The sequence below is a fragment of the Crocodylus siamensis genome, chromosome 4, assembly GCF_052110815.1.
Source record: "Crocodylus siamensis isolate JL-2025a chromosome 4, ASM5211081v1, whole genome shotgun sequence".
In the NCBI taxonomy this organism is placed as follows: Eukaryota; Metazoa; Chordata; order Crocodylia; family Crocodylidae; genus Crocodylus; species Crocodylus siamensis.
The window spans coordinates 238,367,355-238,388,636 of NC_143398.1; the positions used below are offsets into that span (position 1 = coordinate 238,367,355).

At 46.8% G+C, this 21,282-nt stretch overlaps 1 protein-coding gene across 6 annotated transcripts in view; it reads left to right on the forward strand.

The window, feature by feature from the left end:
- MYLK (myosin light chain kinase) overlaps positions 1 to 21,282 on the forward strand; it is a 346,647-nt gene that overhangs the window by 262,263 nt on the left and 63,102 nt on the right. For all 6 annotated transcript variants that reach the window (XM_090045981.1, XM_090045986.1, XM_090045983.1 and 3 more), the window contains 3 exons: positions 5,916 to 5,966; positions 7,366 to 7,493; positions 15,716 to 15,869. In XM_090045981.1, the coding sequence (XP_089902107.1) occupies positions 5,916 to 5,966; positions 7,366 to 7,493; positions 15,716 to 15,869 (333 nt within the window). The remainder of the gene's footprint in view (positions 1 to 5,915; positions 5,967 to 7,365; positions 7,494 to 15,715; positions 15,870 to 21,282) is intronic.

Below are 21,282 nucleotides of genomic sequence, written 5' to 3' on the forward strand. Positions count from 1 at the left end.
GTGCTCCTTGATAATTTTCTTAAAGGTCTTCTCAAGGACCGAGGTAAGACTGACTGGCCAATAATTGCTGGGGTCCTCCTTTCTCTTCTTCTTGTAAATGGGGACCACATTGGCCCTTTTCCAATCCTCTGGTACCTGGCTAGTGCCAGGGGCCCTGCTATGACCCCCACCAATTCCCTCAGCACCCTTGGGTGAAGAGCATCTGGGCCTACTGATTTAAACACATCCAGCCCCTTCAAAAGTTCCCTAACTAGGTCGTCCCTGATCCTAGGCATGGCGGTGCCGCCCCTGTGTCCGTCCGCAATTCTAGTGGGGCAGGAATATGGAGGCAAAGAATTTGTTAAAGAGGTCAGCTTTTTCATTTGCTGCAATCACCAGATCGCCAAGCCAATCCTGTAGGGGCCCCACGTTACCCAGTGCCTACTTCTTGCTTCATATATATTTGAAAAAGTATTTTTTATTATCCTTAATTCTGGTCTCTAGCCCTAGCTCCATTTTTGCCTTGGCCTTCCTAACAGCCTCCCTGCAGGAGGGTGTGTCATAAAGCATGTGCATGCTGGGACCAAATTCAGTTTGCACAGACAACTATAGCTCTGGCATTTCTTAACCTTTGAAAACTTGACTTTGCAAACTTAACAGTGTTCTCTTAAGGGAGGCTGTCTGTGTGTAACCATTTATTCAATATGCATAGGATCATAGGAAAGTAAGGCAGCGATGGACCTCATGAGGTTATCTAGTCCAACCGCCTGCTCAAGGCAGGATCATCCCCAATTAAACCCAGTCAAGTGTCTGTCTAACCTATCTTTGAAAATTTTCAGGGTTGGGATTCCACAGTTTGTCTGGGTAGCCTTCACCACCCTCATAGGGAGAGAGTTCTTAATCTCCAACCTAAATTTCCTCTGTTGCAGTTTCAAGCTGCTTTGTGGCTGCAGGGCACAGGACTATCTCCATCCTCTTTGTAATTGCCATTCAGGTATTTAACGATTGATATCAAATTTCTACTCCGCCTTTCTTCTAAATAGCCCTTATTTTTTCAGCTTTTCCTTATAAGTCTCTCTTCCCAGGCCTCTAATAATTTTTGTCACTCATTTGAACGGCCCCAACAGGAGAGAGACTTCCTCCCCTAGTATAACAAGTCCCTCGGTGGGTACAGCATTCATGCAAGATGAGGACATCCAATTTCTGGTTTCATAGGAGCAGGCTAGTTACTGCAGTCTCCTAGCATAATGCTTATCCTTATTCAGCTGGTTGGTTCCTCTTTCTACCACCGGTCTCCGTGCATGAGTAGGTGGTATTTGCTAGTAGGTTCAACAGCCACAGATTCGCCTGCTCCTTTTTCAGTCTACGCTGAAACGGAAGGAACCTCCATGGAGACGGGCTCTGCTGCATGCCGAGGACCTGCTGAGTGAGATCTTTGCCCAGTGCTTTCCCAGCATACTTCACTTTAGGCACGTACTTCAATCCTATTGCAGCCAGAGGGGTTAGGACTCATGGGAGGTGCTACCTGGAATAGGGATATCTTGTTGAATTCTGGGGGTCAGTGAGAAATTCTGGCTTCACTCAAATGATCAAGTATCCCTGTTGCAATTCTATTAGTTTTCTACTGGATGCTTTTATGAAGCAAACTGTGTAGGAGCCATTTCCAGGAGAGGGAGGGGGTATGACTATTTTTAGTAAAATTCCAAAAAAGGGAAACACCAAAGAAAGGCAGAAGCTTCTGAGCATCTCTGCTCCTGTGAATTCAACATCGGGGCCAGGGAAACAGCACAACCAAATGTTCCATAAGATAGCAGCCGGCAAAGGAATCTGGCTTTCCCTTTCAGTGTATATCCTCCCCTGGCTCAAACTCCCTAACAGACAAACCTGTCTATACAGTTATGTAAATACCAGCCTGGCACTATTTACGTTATGTAGTTTCTAGGAGGCCAGCTCATTTAGGGAGAGAATATTATGTCCTTTTTCCTCCACCAGGCTGGTGTTCAGCTTCATCCCATCTCAATGTAAATAGCAGGAGAGAGACATTGGTTTTTTTTAAACAGCAGAAGCAGCCTTGAACTAACAGTTCCAAGAGCCTCAAATATTTTAATGAAAACAATCATTTGACCTTGTCATCTTGGTTAATCTTGCTGGATTTTTTTTTTTTTTTTTGGTAACTGCCTCCAGAGCTATTAAAAGAAATTTGGTTTTGCTGTTTGCAGAAGACACATGAGATAAGCGGGAGTTTTTAGGGCAGGGTCTAAGAACAGCAGAGCAGATTTTGTTAATAAAGCAGGAAGAGGCTCTATGCCTACACGTGCCTGTGCTGTCACACATTCCTCTTCCAGGTGCCCCAGCCTCAAAAAAATGTGAGGCTCTTCAGCAGCTTTCGTTTCCTGCCCAAGTCTACTTATGCAAAATAAGATCAGGGTACTATATCAGATCTCCCAGCATCCCTTTCTTAGTCTGAATCCTTTTGATGAAGTGGAGGGACAGTCCGCATGCCTTCTGTTCAGTATGTATAATGTCCTGAAAAAATCCTGGATCTCTATATGAACTACAGTGTCCCCAGCTGAGTGAGATGATAGGTTTATGTGCTTTGGTATGGAAATCCTCCCTGATGCAAGAGTCTTTTAAACTGGCTCTCAGTTTTCCCAGGGATAAGATCTGTCCATTTGTTTCACTTGCAGCATAAATATAGAACAAGATAGTTCGTTGTGCATCCTCATCTTTGTATAAATACTGTGCATGGCCACTGATGAAGTGCATGTCACTGAATTTAACTGTGAAAAGAACAAATAATGCAGGATGATGTGATCTGGTATCCTTTTTATGGGCAAGGAGTGGCTGATAGCAGATAGGCAGAGAGAAGGGCTAGATCTGTGTGTATATACATGGGTAGATGGGAAGGTGTCTGTGTGTGTCCTTGGAATTAGGTTCATATGTAAAGAGAATAAAACAGGCAACCAAGAGGGGGAAAAAGATCTTGAGAGATACAGAGTTGAACTGAATCTTGGAAAAGGCAAGAGACTTCAGAGAGAGATGGGACTTCATTCACCACCCTGCCTGTTAGCTTGGTTATTCCAGCAGGTATATAATTTGTGTTGTGAACAGATTACTTGTATCAGAGAGAGCTTCTTGTAAATCATGTGGGATCGAAACACTTTGCCGTGGTGGTTTCTGCCCTGTTCTGAAGTTTCTGAAAAATGGCAGTTGGACCTTCAGTGAAGCATGAGTATTTAGCAAATGGCACATATTCCTTGATGTCTTTCAAGTTAGGCCTACCATGGTACATAGGCAGTCAGATCATAGGTGCTGTTTTTAAAGACCTTATTACTCTGAGGACAGCTAACGTTCTCACAGCAGGGATGGGGCAACTGATGAGCAGTACAGTAAAATAAGGTAATATGCACAAACGCACATATCAAATATATATGATGAGGGCAGTATTCATGGCACAGTACAGTAACAGAGCCATGCTAAAAAATAACACGGGGCTTCCCCTCTTACTAAAGTCATTCCAGATCTTGCATTGACTTCAGTGATAGTTAGATGAAACCCAACTTGGAGGATTCCCAGGGGGCCACAGTCCATGGGCTTCAGTCGCTGGCACCTACTCACCTGAGTAGTTTTATTGAGGTCACTGGGGCTTCTCATCCAATGAAGGATGTTCAGCATGAGTTCGGATAGTAAAACAGGCCAACAACATGCTTAGAATAAGGAGTCCTCGATGCTACATTTAAGGCATCACTTTTTTTTTTCTTCCATGAAGTTATGGGGGAAAGGACCGAGCTGGAAGTATATATACTTTACATAAGTAAACAGTCATTATTAAAGTCGAGAAGATGTAATAGAGCCAACAGATAAGTTGGCAGCTGACTCAAAAAAGCAACAAACTTAATTTTCTGGAAGTGTCTTTTGAATAGGACCAGGTGTCGTGAGAAGGAGTGAATGCTGTTATGCTTCAGTTACGCTAGAATAACCACCTTAAAATTTGGATATCAGACCAGGCTTCGAACAAGCTAAATTGGGCTGGCAATCTCTAAGGAACAGGGTTTCTTGAGAGGGATTGAGTGCTTCCTGTTTTTGACTCAGATGTAAGCGCTGTGAGAACAGCCTTTCTCTGTAGCATAGTACTACTTGTTCCAACCAAAACCTGTAAATGTAGAACACGTGAAAACTAAAAACAGGTTTCGGGGGAAATGCCATAAAGCAAAGCTGTTTATAGAAAGTGATACAGACTGATTACATTGTCCAAATTACATTAGCAAAGGGTTCCAAAAAAAGACCACAGAGAAAAGAATATGTTGCTGAAAGGTAAAATGTATTTACAAGGCTTTTTCTGTGTTAACAGTCCAATGCAGAGATAGCATGGCAGCTGCCACCTCTTGCAACTGGGGACCTCCAAAATTAAAAGCATTGAGTCTCTACAGCTTTGAACTAGAGTTAGGCCTGCAGTTATGTTCTGCAGCAGCCTGAGACCTTGTGTGGACCAAGCACAGCAGGAGACATGTAGCATGCATTGGCCGGTGCTTTCCATTGTTAACTCATGCAAGTAATGTAAAATACTTGTACTTTGTTTGCTGTCTGCATGACTGATTTCAAAGCTTGGAACAATGGAAGTACAGCAGTTCTTGTTACATCCTCCAGTGCTTCAAGAAGAAAATGCTGATGCCAAATTTTTAAGAGTCCAGAATGTTAAATATCTCCTTAAAGGGGAGGGTTAAAAGGAAACAAGAGCTATTTTTATTTTATTTTAATTTTTTTTAGTGTAATGTGCCAGCTATTGGATAACCGCTACATTTTTAAGAAATAATGGGGATGTCAAACATACAGCTTATGAACTAGATGCCAGCGTTGGAGCCAGTGGGCCTGGGGAATTAGGGGAGGGGCCAGCCACAGGCTCCAGGACATGGCTGTCAGTAGCAGGTGGGTGAACAAGGGCCATGCAATACAATCCTCAGTTGCCCTGCAACTTCTTGGCCCCACTGCCACTTGTGCACCTCTGCCAGGACAAGCACCTGCCAAGCTTGTGGCTGTTTTCTCCACCCCTGTTGCAGTGGCCACTACCATGGCTACCAGCACTGGGCCATGTCCAGCCTTGTGGTCCATAACTAGCCCAGGGTACAAAGTGAATTTGACACCTCTGGACTAGATCATTCAAACAAGGTTGGGCTGTCATAGCTGTGCTTAGGCACCGAAGTGGATCTAGATTGGTATCTGAAGGTGTTAAGCGCACCTAACTTGAGTTGAAGTCAACTGGAGCTGCAGGTCCTCAGCATCTTTAAAAATCAAGCCTATCCACACTTCTGTTGTGTGGCCTACACATGGATATAGGTACCTGTATTGAAGCATATTTAGGTTTCAAACGAAGGCCCATATTTTTTTTTTTAAATCGTATTATTTGGAATTGGCAAGTTCTGTCCCCATTCATAAATGTGGAATATAACACTCAGTTCCCACATATGCTAATATCTGTGCAGGCTCTGGAGTTGCTTGATAAAAAAATACAAAATGGATTACCTGGTTTTAACCAGGTTTTCTCCTAAATCATTCTGCCTTCTTTAACATTAAAACATTATGGTGAAAATCATCTTGTTATGGATTGTAGTAGTTTAATGCGATGTGGCGGCCTCACTTCAATGGGCTGAGTATGGTGGGTACTCAGTGGTTAATATAGGCACAGATCACACAGGAAAGTAGGTACTTCCTGAGGCTTTTGAAACACCCGTTTGTCAATCTGCGTATCCTGAGGGTGAAGCCAGGATCCCTGATGGTATTTAAAGTTTTTGTTCTTGCCCACTACTATTAGGAAGTAGATCTCCTTGTGGAGTGAGCTAATCGACACAATTCTGCCAGGAATGGGAATATTTTTATAATTAAACTAGTGCCTCTCAAAATGCATTTTCTCATGAATGGTTTAATTTTTTTTTCCTTAGGTGAAGCAACAGTAAAGAAGAAACCAGCTCCAAAGACCCCCCCGAAGGCAGGTAAATAGTTGCATTATGTTATTCTGCAAGACTAGACAATAAAGTGATAAGATTTCCAAGAGAAGGTAACATCTTTCTCACTGCAATTGTTACCTTGCATTTTTGGGGGATTGAATACTAAGTTCCCTTACTTTGCTCTTTTATAAGGCTATATTGAGGCAAGATTTATAGAAGAGGCACCACTTACGTTGCCTGACCTCAGAGGCCTGACCTCTTTTTTTTAAAGGCACTTGCTTTCAGTCGCTTATAATTTTGCCATATTTTAACTAATCAGACTGGTGTCAGCTGTCTGCCCCAGACAGCAGTCTGAAAAGTTTTAGCCAAAAAATGTTTAGCCATTTCCCAGAAAGAGGTGATGGAAACACTGAGCTGTTTTGCCTTTGTTAAAAAAAAAATCTGGCAGCCTAATTTTAATGCCCTTATGCTTTGGAGCCGGGGCTCAAAAGTTGTTGGGGGAGAGGGAGGAGGAGGAGGGAAAGTGATCCAGTGCCTAGCTTGTGCATTCTGCTGTCCCTGAAAAAAATGCCTAAATTTGGCAAAGAGAAAAGCCTCCAAAGAGTCTCTGTTTGCATATGCTCAGTAGAGACAGGTTAGGTTGGCAGCTAAATTCTCTGAATGGCATTCCCCATTCCCTCATAGCTCCCACATGCCAACCAGGGTGCACGTGCACCATCCCCATGGAGCAGATGGATGTGTCCCACCCTGGAGCTGCAAGCAATGGGAAGCATTTCCCTTGCAGCTGCCTCCCTCTCCTGCCAGGGGTTGCTGACACATCGTCTCCCCAGGGAGCTAGCAGACTGGCTTTCCACGTGCTCTTTGTCCCTGCTCTGTGATGCCCAGACAAGGATACAAAGAAAAAAGTACTTAATGTACATGCAGTGGAATGAAGAGGTGGAAAATGGGTTGAATGAGCCAAAGATGTGGATTGAAGCAGAGGAAGGATGGGCAGGAGCTAAAGTACGATGGAAGGAGAATTTGTAACCACTAACGCAAACATCCCTCCAAATCCAGCAGTCCCAGGTCCCTCCGTTCCTCTGCTTCAACAAATAGCTAAGATTGCCCACTGGCACTGTGTGCCTCTGCTCTCATGTAGTTCTTCCACACAGAGGGCAACAGTGTACTGTTGCTGCCAGCTGCTCTTTTGGCTCAAGTGGCAGAGGCAGGTGTGAACCATACGCACACCCAAGGTAGAAATCAGCATCGTTCCATATGACAGAGCTGCCGTGCGTTCAGTTCTGCCTTCTTCCTGGGGCCAGAGAGCCAATACATTGAAAGTCATGGATACATATCATTTTGCGATTTAATCAAATGGGACTAAATTCTGTTGAGAGATGCTTGTGCTCAGCTGTTAGCAAAGATAGAAAGTGTAGGTCTCTAAAGAGAGGGTTCTTTTTATCAGTTCTTCCCCCCCAGATCACTCAGTTCCCAGAAGACAGGAAAGTCCGTGCCGGGGAATCCGTGGAACTGTTCTGCAAAGTTGTAGGAACTGCCCCCATAACCTGCACCTGGATGAAATTCCGCAAACAGGTAAATTTTAGCCAGAAACGACTTCACCCTTGAGAGATGCCTAGACCTCAGTATGGCTGAAGGATACATCCTTGGAAAGATATTTGTTTTTTTTAAACCTTTCTTTCCTGCCCACAGTGGCAAGAAATTGCCTCTTCAGCATTGATGCTTGAGGTGTCCACTTTGTAGAAGTAAAGTAATAAAAAATGTTTAAGTGCATCTTATGCTGCAAGTATTGTCACAGGCCATATTTGTGGTTGATATGACTATCATCACCGTCTACAGGTTTATGGTTCCTTCTTGGATTTAGTGTGAGTCATTCATGTTCTTAAGCTCTGTTCCTGAAGAGAGATGGGCTCCCCAAATACGAGCTGCAACAAACCAATTTAAACATTTTAAACTGAAGAGCCCAAGATCAACTTTAAGCTGCTCTAGCAGCTCTTTTCTTTATATTGTTAGGAATTTACTCAGCATCTAGAATAAGGCTGTGCAAGCGGTGGCCCATGAGGGGTTAATGTGCAGCATGTGGGCTTCTGTCTGGCCTGTTCCTGCTTCTGTGGCAACAGTCGGCATCTTTGGAGCAGAGCAGCTTAGCCAGAGGGGCCCAGGAAACTTGCTGCCCAGGCAGGAACAGGGAGGTTTGGGCTACCCAACTGTGGGAGTAGGCTGATTCTGTAACAATGGTGGGTAGGGGAGGAACAAACTCACCCCAACTGGTGGCAACAGCAAGGGGACTCATGCAGTGTGGACTTGGTGGGCTCATGTTGCCCATACAGCAACAGGGGGGGCTCATGTTACTCCAGCAGGGGGAGGCAGGGCTTGTAGCCCCCAAAGCGTGCAGCCCTGGCCCGTGACTACTTCAGCATGTGGTCCCCCCCACCATCACTTTTAAGTTGTAGAGAACAGGAATGAAAACTGTCCCTGATGCAAGGAAAGGTGGGATCCAACCCTTATTTTGCCAACATTTCCTCAAGGGGCTGAAGACATTGTATTCGTTGCACAGGACATTGCAAATTCTTTTTATTAACCTTTTGAAACTGGTTGCCAGTGATCACATCCAGCTAATTTTCTCTCTCTCATTCATCATTTCTATATTGTTTCATATGCTTCTGTTGTTTCCTTTTAGGCTGTTCTTGTCCAACTGTACAGTTCTAGTCCTTTTTTGGAAAAACATTCTATAGCTTGGAGACTGGATTTAAGAGCAGATACCACATTGTTTTCACTACAGTAGCCCTCTGAACTCCCAGGGGGGTTCAGAATCAGATTTCACAAGGTTCAAAGCCTAAGTTCTTCAGAGCAGGCATCTTTCTACCTATATGCTGAACTCTGATCTAGGCTTAGGAAAAATTCTTGTTGACTAAGGGCACCTATACACATGACAGACCATGTGTTAATTAGCACACATCAGAGCAGACTCCATCAAGTCTGTTGCGAGTCTGCTGGAGTGTGTTAATTAACATGTTCCAGCAGCCTCTGTGTCACATGTATTCAGCGTCCCCACATTTCAAAATGGCAGTGGGGATGCTTTAACTAAAGTTCGTTTGATGAGCTTTAGTTAAAGCACCCCTGCCGTCATTTTGAAGTGCAGGACAGTGAATACACGTGATGCCATGGGCGCTTTAAACCTTCCCCTCACCTCCACCCCGGAGCACATGTATAGTCACCCTTAGATTTTCCAGGTCAGAAGGGATCAATATTATGTTGGTTTCTGTAACAGAGGCCATATAACATCACCTAGCAATTCCCACTTCAAGCCCATAATGTCTCAACCCTGTTCCATGAACCAGAAACCAATATAGCTTTCTGTTTCTCTTTTGCAACCACACAACAGCATTCTCTTGGAGGCAGCATGCACTAGTAATTTGGTCCTGGGCCAGGCTTCAGGAACTGGGATGTTCTAACATCAGCTCTGCCATTTTATCACTGTGGAGTGTGAGAATATTGCAGCCTCTGTGGCCACTTGTACATGTGATAGGGGTTTAGTTCCCTAAATTGAAACAGTGGGTTTTTAATTGGTGGATTTTTCATTGTAAAAATTAAAAACCCACCATTTCCATTTAGGGGCTTCAGTGCTTTATTTTTTTCAGCAGAGCCTGCCTGCAGTTGTGGGGGTGAGCTGCCAGTGGACCCCGAGCTGCGGGGGGCCGAAGTCCTTCCCTCCACGGTGGTAGTGTCCTCAGTTCTCCCCAGGCAGGCTGCTAGCAGGCCAGGTGCTGCCTCCAACCTGGGGCAGCACTTGGCCCACTAGCAGCCTACCTGGGCAGCCCCAAGGGGCACCACCACTGCAGAAGGAAAGACCAGCGACCCCAGCAGCTTAGACACTGCCAGCAGCTTGCCGCCTGGCTATGGGCAGGCTCCTATGGAAAAAAAAAAAAAAAAGGATCAGACCCCTGGCTGCTTTTTTTTCCCCTTTGCCAGGGCTTCCAGCACTGTTTTTGCCACATGGGACTGCCCAGGAATGAGCTGGCTTGCCCCGGGGCAGTGCAGAAAGGTAGGAAGAGGGCATCTGGTTGTGCTGGTGGCTAGAGAAGGCAGCAGGGATGCAGATGGCGGCAGGGGCACTGGAAGCCTGCCAAGCCTGAGCTTCTCCGAGCCTGTCTGAACTTTCAGCACCCTGTGCACTGCCCCTGCTACTTTCTCTGGCTGCCACCACACCCAGCCACCCTCCTGGTGCCTCCCCATGGTGGCCCAGGGGCAAGCCGGGTGTGCTGGCAGCCAGAGAACACAACAGCAACAGTACACAGGGTTCTGGAAGCCCAGGAGAGCTCAGGGATAGATGTATCACTACATCTATTAGGTAGCAAATTAAAATACATTGGGATGTGTTTTAGTTTGCTGCATAACAAAGTCATTCACATCGCAGTACATTGCCACGTGTGTACAGCATGACGTAATTAAGTCGCAAGATGCCGCCACACGTGCAATGTGCAACGCAATTAAACCACTATAAAAGGGCAATTTAAACTGCTAAGAAGGGCAATTTCGCCATGTGTACAAGTACCCGTTTCCCTTTTTCCCCGTTCCAATAGAGAGAGAACACTCATGACCTAAGAAGTATGTGTGTTCTCCCGCCTTATCCTGGAAAGGATCAACAAGCCAACTGTGTTTCTTAGACCCTATATTGGTAACAACTAACTGAGATTCTCCCTTAGCTCAGGAAGTAGGGTCCTGAGGTGACAATTTTTGTTGTGTGAGTGCTCATAGTGCCCTGAGGCAGTCAGATAAAATGTAAGAATCATGTTATGTTCTTACAAGGCCACTCAGGGCATTTATGTACATACTTTTCTGTCCCCCAATGTGATTAATTGAGTCTGCTCTGCATGCGAGCGAAGGCAAACTGCACCATCCCATATGCAATTCTGTAAGCGGGGAAATGCGCGTCAGTGCACAGACAATGGTGGCAGTGCACTTTTGAACTAAAGCACCTCTGGTGTGTTTTAGTTCAAAAATGTGCCACTGCCATTTTCTCAGCACTGACATACGTTTTGCCACTTATACAATTCCAAGTGTCACAGCGCCACACACTTTTCAAAGAACCCAGCACTATGGCACCTGGATATGTAAAAATCCCTAGGAAATCAGCAGATTACACTTCAGGACTCAGGGCATTCATGGCAACTTTCTGTTGAATGGAATTGCACCCTCCTGCTGGGATGTAATTTTACTGGCCTAATTTTGCTCCCAGTTCAATAAGCATGTTACCCTTGCCTTCAATGGGAGTGGAACTCCCCCAGAGCTGAGTGCTTTGAAATCCTGCTGCCACATAGATTAGCTTTAATATTACTGGTATGATTCTCTTCTAATCCTTGTGACCATCTTTTTTGGAGTACAAGGACCTTAGTTTCTGTTCCCCAGGCCTCCCACAGGCAGAAGGTAGGGTAGATTTGCACCTTTAGGCTAAGTACAGACAGTCAGAAAGCCCCAAGGGGAATCGATTCCATCTTCACAGGTTTTTCTAAACCTGTAATGAACAGAACAGATGTTAACTTTTGAGCTGGGGAAGGCAGGTGGAGGCCTGCACTGGCCAGGCCAAAAGGCAGGGGCCTGTTTGACTGCCTGGCACGTGCCCCCAACGCCCTGCTGTCCCCCCTCAGTGGGGAATCAGTCCCCCCATCCCCAGTTGACCCCAGGCCAGGTGTTTGTCCATGTGAGGGGAGCCTCAAGCCTCTGGCCAACCTGGGATCCACCCAGCTGTGACGGGGGGAAGAGGGTAACCCCCCACCCCCAGCCAGTCTTGGCTGCACAAGTCACTGACGTGGAGGGGGAAGGGGGAGAGTTTACGCATCTGGGGCCTGCCCCTGAGCCCAGATGTGGAGGGGGTCAGCGGGTCACTAAGTGAAGGGAGGGAACAAAGCCTCCCCCCGGCCCAGTGTCAGCCCCCCAAGCTGGAGTCTTCCCCTGTCCCTGCCTGGCTGGGCTGGCTCCATAGAAAGAAGGATCGAGCCCTGCCACCCAGCACAAGCCCCTGGGGCTGCCTGCTGCATCCTGGCAGCTGTTGCTGGTGCCAGGCTCTGGAAAGACATTCTGGGCAGCCCAGGAGGCTTGCGCTGGACAACAGAGCCCAATCCTTCCCTGTATGGAGCACTGTTGTCCCTGCCGCCACCTGGCACAAGCCCCCCAGGCCACCTCATGCGTCCAACTGAGGCCTGGCACGAGCAGCAGCCAGCGAGAGGCACTGGGCAGCCTGGAGGCTTGTGCCAGGCAGCAGGGATGGGAGCACTCCATAGAAAGCTGGGAGGGGGAGAAGCCCTCTGCTGTGTAATCCCTCCATGCTGGCTTGGAGCCAGGCCATGTGACAGAGCAGAGGAGCCCTGGCAGAGACTAGCCCACCCACCCACAAAGACTCCTGAGATACCTGGGGCCTGTGAGGCAACTTGGGTCTGGAGGGGATCTGGGACAGAAATGCCATTGACCAGTTTAACCTGAATCAGTTAAGTCTGGTACTATATCCATCCAGGTTTATCTTAAGCCAGGTTTGGCCATTTTGAAGCCAGTTCATGTGTGCTGAGCTTCTGTTCTTTTACAGGTTTAAGCCAGTTTTTGCTCACTTAAACCAGGTTTTGTGTAACTTCTGTCCCTGGCCTTATAAACCAACTCAATGTTGGTTCAGAGATGTATGGCACAAGCTTTGGCTTGCTTCATCAGATGCTGTATCATAGTATCATGGTGCTTAGGGTCGGAAGGCACCTAAACAGATCATCAGGTCCGACCGCCTGCCCCGGGCAGGAAAGGGACTGCAGGAAGCAGAGCTGCCAAATAGAAACCAGTAATCTCCAAGGAAGGCAGCAGCTCTTCATGTTTTGATGCTTTGTTTGGAAGTTGTCAGGTGCTGAGATTTCACTTGAACTTTGACTAGTGCTAATAGAGCAAATTGCACAAAGCAAAAGAGAACTTCCTTTCAAACACAAGGCAATGGGGAGGTGGGAACCTTCAGTGTAGTCTAAGCTATATTATCGTCTTATTGCTCATACTAAAGTAAGAACTTGGGTTCACCAAAGCTTGTGCTCCCTACTTAGATTTTATTTAGCTAGGCTGTAAAGGTGCATATCCACCCTGTCCACAGCAAAAAGAAGCTCTTTCATGTTGACTTCAGCAGGCTTGTACAAAAACATGTTTTATGTCTCAGCTAAGGGGAAAGACCTGCTCTTAGCCTCATGAGCCCTTATTTTTTAAATATATGAGACAAGATAAATGAAATTCTGAGAATAAATCGGGAATCTCTTATCTAACAGGAAGTGGTGGGAGGAGGAAGGGCACGGACATTATGTTTTCTATTTCACAGGGAGAACACAGTGTACTACTTCTGTAATTATAGTGTAGCTCCAGTGTTTTAATGCCCTGTAATGTCTCAAATTAATAAAAGTCAAAATCTGAGTCTCTGACATTCATGCTCTGGTTCTTTTCTGGATCATTTGGAAAGGAATGGTTATAGTCACAGGTACAGAGCATGCCGATGGATTTCAGCTGGAATTGTGACTTTCAGTTACCTATGAAAGCTACTTAAGGTGCCTGGAAATCCCTATTTCTGCAAGTTGAGCAAGGAAAATTTTCCATATTTACTTGAATCCAAGACAAAGCTTTATCCCCTAATCAATTGGCAGGGGGTAGGGGGAGCCTCATCTTAGACTCAAGTGCCAGCCTGGGGCAGGTGACAGTTCAGCTCTAGCTTCTACCCCAGGAACTGAGCCACTTCCTGTCCTGGACCAGGGTGGCTCATGCAGCAGAGGAAGGGGCTTATGACACTGAGCTGTGAGGGTGGAGGGAGTCCAGGGGAGACTGTGTGAGGGTAGTGGGGTGGCACAGAGGAAACTACATAGCATGCCCCCCATCACCTGCCCCCAACTCTGCTACTTGCCCCTCTTCCCCCTGTCACTTACCTTCAGCTCCAGCTCCAGCCAAGCTACAGCTCTGGCCCCAGCCAAACTGGGCCTGGAGCTGCCACCACTGCATCTGCCTGGCTGGGCTGGGGCTGGGCCAGAGCCAGGGCTGCCACTGCTGACTGCCATGGGGCCAGGTACAGGGTATCAGGTACAGGCACAGACAGGGTATCAGGTACAGGCACAGAAGGGTGGGGGGCAGGCACTGGGGACAGGCAACAGGAGGGTGGGCACAGGCAAGTGGGAGGCAAAGAGCAGTGAAATAGATGGCAGGGAAGGCAGGCACAGGTGCAAGGGGCAGGGGAGCAGGAAGGGAGGGCAAGCGGTAGAGGTGTGTCCCCTTATCTCCTGTTGATACTTTCTCTGCCAGAGCAATGGGGGTGATTAATTTAAGATGACCCTCCAATAATTAGATTCTATACATGGAAAATTTAACAGATTTCTAATTTTCCATGTATAGAGTCAAATTACTCGGGGTGGTCATCTTAAATTGAGGTCTGTCTTGGATTTGGGTGAATGTAGTGTTGTCTTTGGGTTGGAAACTTCAAGGATTAAATGTTGGGTGTTTTACAAGAATTAAAGGTTTGGCAGGGCAGCAAATAGCTGTGTCTTTCTTCCCCTTTGCTTCTGGATTCAGAGTGGTTCTCAGGAAACCAGGATTGCCCTAGAGAAGCTAATGCTTTGTTTCCCTGTATGGCTCTGCTACCCTTCACCTCCCTAACCTAACCAGCCATAGATGGCATCCACTGTTTCAGTCCAGGAAACTGTCCTACTGATTTGTAGAAGGGTGACTTTGATGGGGAAGCGTGGAAATGGGAGGAGACACTAGCAGTCATTTTTTTGGATATTCTGAGTCAGAATTTGAAATCCAGCCTGCAGAAGTGAATAGCAAATGAACCCAGTGTATTTGAGGCAAATCCTGGTTCCACTCAAGTAGGTGGTAAAACTCTTACTAACCTAGGTGGCCCTTTCCCCCTATACATGGTCTTCCAGCTTGAGCCCCTGGTCCTTCAAAAAGATTTTTGGAGGAAGACCTTTATACCCAAGCAGATTCCCATTGACTCTTCATGGCTGTGGCCTTTGTGGAAGGACCTAGGTGTAAGGACCTCTCCCATCTTCCTTTGCATAGTTCAGACCATTACATTACTGAAGTGTATTTATAGATCTTTGGGCAATTCCATGTTTTGCCAACTATTTTTACTGGAGTTACGGCATCACCTAGAGGTGTTACTTGGCCACCATGGCTAAGTACAGATGGTCAGAAAGCCTGAGACTGAATCGATTCAATCTTCGCAGGTTAGTCCAAGCTGTGTAGATTGAACTGATCAGCAAGTGAACAGACATTCACTTTTGATTCTGGGCATGCAGCCATATGCCTGCAGTTGCCCAGGCCAGAAGCTGGCGGAGTGCTAGAGCACATCTCCCTTCTCTGCTGGAGCAGACCACTTGGGTCAAAGCTAGCCCATCCACCCTGTGGGGGGGTGCTGTGGGGGTGGTGCAAAGCATTCTAGGATCCTGGGGGTCTGTGAGTTAACTTGAATCTGAATCTAGGACAGAAGTTCAATAAACCAATTTAACCTAAATCAGTGAAGTCTGATACTACATCCATCCAGGTTTATCTTAAACCAGTTTCAGCTGTTTTGAAAGCAGTTCATGTGCACTGAACTTCTGTTGTGTTACAGATTTGAACCAGTGTCTGATCCCTTGTACTGGTTTACATGTAATTTCTGTCCCTAGCCTTTATGGCATCAACTACAGACATCTTTTGATAATGTAATTAATGTAATTGTGGGCTCCTTCCTGTAAGAGAGATGAAGACCACCTCTTGTGATAGCTCTTTGATGATCTTTCTGTTTAATTTGGCAGATTCAAGAAAATGAGTACATCAAAATCGAGAATGCTGAAAACAGCAGCAAACTAACGATCTCCTCAACAAAGCAAGAGCACTGTGGGTGCTACACGCTAGTGGTAGAGAACAAAGTAGGCAGCAGACAAGCGCAAGTCAACCTCACTGTTGTCGGTAAGTGCATGATGAGGACTGAGTTGTATGCATATGGAAACCATTCAATGAATGCTAAAAAAAAGAGCAAGCAAACAGACAAAATATATATATATGAATGGGCCAGATCCTGAGCTTGTATAATCAACATAGCTGATGTCAGGAGAACTAAGTCAGTTTGTATGAGCTCGTGATCTAACCTGTTAGACAACAGGTGAGCTGACCTGTTAGACAATAACACATTTTCCTTTATTTTAATTTGGAGAATATTCTAACCTGAGGAGTACAAAATAACTCCTTTTTCTAAACTCATGTTGCATGTTATGTGTAGACAACAGCCCAGCCATCCCTCTCCCATTAATCATTTGTATCGTGTAGATATACACTAGACCCTTGAGTTTGGGAAATGATCAAGTCTGAAGGGTTCATGTGGTCTGTAGTGCTGCAGATTGCAACACAGGAAATTCCCTGGGTTTTGATTAATCTGATGTTATTGTATCATCACTGTCTGTTGCTTTATGGAGAAGGAAGGAATGGGTAGATATACCATCTTGTTGGGATACAGATTTACATGTAGGCAGTGGAAGGTTTTCTATATGCATATATGTGAAAAGTTGAGAGAAAATCATGTTTAAGGCTTTGAAAATGTGGTTGTGTTCTGAAAAGCATCGTGGAAAGGAATTTTGTGGCCCTTAATTACTGCCTCCAGGGGTATGTCTGTGCAACATTAAACTAGAGCAGGGGCAGGCAATTATTTTGGGTGAAGGGCCGCTTATTGAGTTTTGGCAAGCCATCGAGGGCCACATGACGGGCAGTCAGGGGCAGATAAATATTAATTTCCTAAATTTTTAGGAGCCCCGTGGGCCGGATAGAATGGCCTGGTGGGCCGCATCCTGAACTAGAGTGTAGTGCAGTGATACGCAAGCTAAGACAAGCACCAGAGCAATCTAGTTGCAGTCACATGGAGCTCTGCATGCAGTAATACAGCTGCTAAGAAGCATAGACATACTCTGAAGGACTTCAGAAGAAAACTAGGCATTTTACATGTTACGTTCAGTTAACTTGCTACTCTGGTCTCTTCTAATCTGTTTGTTGTTGAAGTAATGGTGATTGTACTGGCCAAATTATATCCCCAGTTATTCATTGCCTATAGGGGGATGTATCAACATAAGAGTGGAAGCTAGAATTTGTTGGTGCCATTGCAATGTAGTTAGCCTTTCTGTAACTGCTGCATGAGCCGAAATAAAATCCACTATAATTACATTGGCTCAGCAACCTAAAGAGAAGAGACTAGTAGAAGGCAAGCAGTTTTGCCATTTAAAGAAATGTAGATATAAAAGTCCATGATAAAACACCCATTAACTATATATTTGGACCAGGATTTCACCTCCTCAAGACAAATGCTAATTTAATTAATAGAGTAAGCTCTGTTCACATACGGTATCCTGTGAAAAGAGAATACTCACCAGTCATATGCATCTGTTTGTATTTATGTAAAGAGACCTCTTGACCATTTAAATATATTTCTATTGCCTAATTACATATGAAAGACTGAGCAGACGAGTGCAGCTATCAGGTCAACTCCAATAGGATCTACGATTCAGTGCTGCTGTTATTCTGTGAACCTTATGTGCATGTGCTGTAAGTAGCTGTGGTAGAGTCTGAGTGAATTGGTTTGTAGTTCAGAAGTTGTTGAGAAACTTGAGTTCTTCAGCCTTTTAAAACTGCCTCTCAATCTCCCCTTCACTAACTATGTGGTTAGCAGAAAAGGTGAAAGGGATTACTGGCATTCCCAGAGAGGCCTTGGTAACCTCATGGTTGAGTTTTCCATGCGTTGTCAGTGACACACCAAGGGATTCCAGGTAAAAAGAATATAATGACTCTTGCCAGTTCTCCAAGAGTCAGCTAGGGACCCACTGAATGCAGAACTGCATTGGGCATGTTGGGCGTGTTGCCCTCAAGTTTCGAGTGTGCTGGATGGGCCACCCGATATACAAGCATCCAGACTGCTGAGTGGGGAAAGGCAACAAGGTGCTTTTATACCTCTTGGGTCCTCAGAGTCTGATCACATGGCAGAGACCAGTTCCTGGTCTCTGCCGGCACCTTCTGATTACTTGCTGTGTAAAGGGAATAGCATAACCCTGGTTTCCATGTCAGCCTGCACCAGACAGAGCACAATTTCATGCACCCCTAAGCAATAGATCCACCATGCAAACCCCAAGAGCCAAGTTCTTCCATAAGGCTCCAGTCCAAGTACGTCCATTCCTTTTACTTCCTCCAGCATGTAGGCAGAGCCTTCCTCCCCTCCTGCCTTCACTGGGAAGTTATGGAGTGGCTGCAATACAAAGCCTAAGGGCTTGCTGTCAGCTTTCTTTGCCTCCACTATTTAAAAGAAAACAGAGTGAACTTAGCATGAGCTGCCTACTTAGCCAGTTGCAAATTAAGGACACATCTGGTGGACCAAATATTTGGGTTTTGGATGTACTAGAGGTGGTCTAGAGTGCCCTTTCTCCTGCAGGAGTGACCAGGAGTGACCTGGGGCTTATCTACTCTGTGAGAGCTGGCAAACTTGTCTCTGAATACTAATGGATATGTGGTATTTGGTAAAAGGCAAAATGAAATTAGTAAAGAAGCACTATAGTAATACTGGTATCTAGATTTTTAGACAACTAGTCACTATATGGGTGATAGAGACAACTTGACATCCATATGTACAGCTCCTCATACAAAAGGATCCAATAAACACTTTGCACATTATAGACTGAGGAAACTGCTGAATAGCAGCCACTTGTGGGGTAGAAATAGTGAAAAATAGTAAAAACAGCGCACAGCACAGTGGGGAAGGAAAAATTTTGGCCAATGGCACTAGACCAGCAGTGTCATGGGAGCTTTAAGGTCATGCAGAAGCACACTTTTTTAAGCTCTTGCCAAAAACCTCTGTACACAGTAAAGTGCAGCGTTGGTGAGTCCTCAACAGAATGGCAAAGGACTGAATTCATCTTGTCAGGATTCATATTGGAGATGACCTTGCTGAGGTTCAACCAGGTTGGAACTTAGCTAGACTCAGACTTTGCATTGAGTTGAGCCTAAATCTTAGACCAGGAGTTGCAGCGGGTTATAAAGGCTGTAGGCGTTTTCTGTAAATAGCAATGCTGTTTTTCATTAATATTTGGATAAAAATAAGAGAATATCCCTGTGTGTTATCCCCACTGATGAATCTGGCTCCCATGATACTGAGGGAATTGGCTGAGGTCACTGCAGGACCCCTGGCACAGCTTTATGAGCACTCGTGGTGCTCTGGTGTGGTGCCAGAGGACTGGAAGAGAGCCAACGTGGTTCCCATCTTCAAAAAAGGGAGGAAGGAGGACCCAGGAAACTATAGGCCAGTTAGTCTTACTTCGATCCTGGGCAAGCTTTTTGAGAAAATTATTCTGGCACATGTCCACGAGGGGCCAGCAGGGGAGATTATGCTTAAGGGCAACCAACACGGGTTCATTAGAGGCAGGTCCTGTCAGACCAACCTGGTGGCCTTCTAGGACCAGGTCACCAAATCCTTAGACGCAGAGGTAGCAGTGGACGTCATCTTCCTGGACTTTCGGAAGGCCTTCGACACTGTCCCTCACCCCGTTCTCATTAAGAAACTGGGGGGCTGTGGTGTCGACACCCACACAGTCGATTGGATTGCCAACTGGCTGGAGGGCCGCACCCAGAGGGTGGTGATGGATGGGTCATTTTTGACCTGGAGGGATGTGGGCAGGGGGGAGCCCCAGGGCTCGGTCCTCGGGCCTGCACTGTTCAACATCTTCATCAGTGACTTGGACAAGGAGGTAAAAAGCACCCTGTTCAAATTTGCTGATGACACTAAGATGTGGGGGGAAGTGGGCACGCTAAAAGGGAGGAATAGGCTGCAATCGGACCTAGACAGGTTACAGGGGTGGGCGGATGAGAACAGGATGGGATTCAACACTGACAAGTGCAAAGTGATGCACCTAGGGAGGGAGAGCCAGCACCATACCTACAGGCTGGGGAACTCCGTCTTGTCAGTGCAGAGGCAGAAAAGGATCTTGGAGTCATCACTGATGCCAAGATGAACATGGGCCGGCAGTGTGGGGAGGCGGTCAGGAAGGCCAACCGCACCTTGTCATGCATCCAGAGACGCATCTCGAGCAGGTCCAAGGAAGTGATCCTTCCCTCCCCTCCATGCGGCACTGGTCAGGCCGCAGCTGGAGTACTGCGTCTAGCTCTGGGCACCGCACTTCAGGAGGGATGTGGACAACCTGGAGAGGGTCCAGAGGAAGGCCACTCGCATGATCGGGGGCAGCAGGGCAGGCCCTATGAGGAGAGGCGACGGGACCTGAACCTGTTCAGCCTCCACAAGAGAAGGCCGAGGGGGGATCTAGTGGCCTGTTACAAACTAGTCGGGGGGGATCAGCAGGCACTGGGGGAGTCCCTGTTCCCCCGAGCACTGCCAGGAGTGACCAGGAATAACGGTCACAAGGTGGCAGAGGGTAGATTCAGACTAGACATCAGGAGGCACTACTTCACTGTCAGGGTGGCTAGGATCTGGAACCAACTTCCAAGAGAAGTGGTGCAGGGTCCTACCCAGAGGGTGGTGGTGGACGGGTCATTGTTGACCTGGAGGGATGTGGGCAGTGGGGTCCCCCAGGGCTTAGTCCTTGGGCCTGCACTGTTCAACATCTTCATCAGTGACTTGGACAAGGAGGTAAAAAGCACCCTGTTCAAATTTGCTGATGACACTAAGATGTGGGGGGATGTGGGCACGCCAGAAGAGAGCAATAGGCTGCAATCGGACCTAGACAGGTTACAAGGGTGGGCAGATGAGAATAGGATGGGATTCAACACCAGTAAGTGCAAAGTGATGCACCTGGGGAGGAAAAACCGGCACCATACCTACAGGCTGGGGAACTCCCTTCTTGTCAGTACAGAGGCGGAAAAGGATCTGGGGGTCATCATTGACTCCAAGATGAACATGGGCCGGCAATGTGGAGAGGCAATTAGGAAGGCCAACCGCACCTTGTCATGCATCCACAGATGCATCTCGAGCAGGGCCAAGGAGGTGATCCTCCCCCTCCATGCGGCACTGGTCAGGCCGCAGCTGGAGTACTGCGTCCAGTTCTGGGCGCCGCACTTCAGGAGGGATGCGGACAGCATGGAGAGGGTCCAGAGGAGGCCACTCGCATGATCGGGGACAGCAGGGCAGGCCGCTACGAGGAGAGGCGATGGGACCTGAACCCATTCAGCCTCCAGAAGAGAAGGCCGAGGGGGGATCTTGTGGCCTGTTACAAACTAGTCGGGGGGATCAGCAGGCATTGGGGGAGTCCCTGTTCCCCCAAGCACAATCAGGAGTGACAGTCACAAGCTGGCAGAGGGTGGATTTAGGTTAGACATCAGGAGGCGCGACTTCACGGTCAGG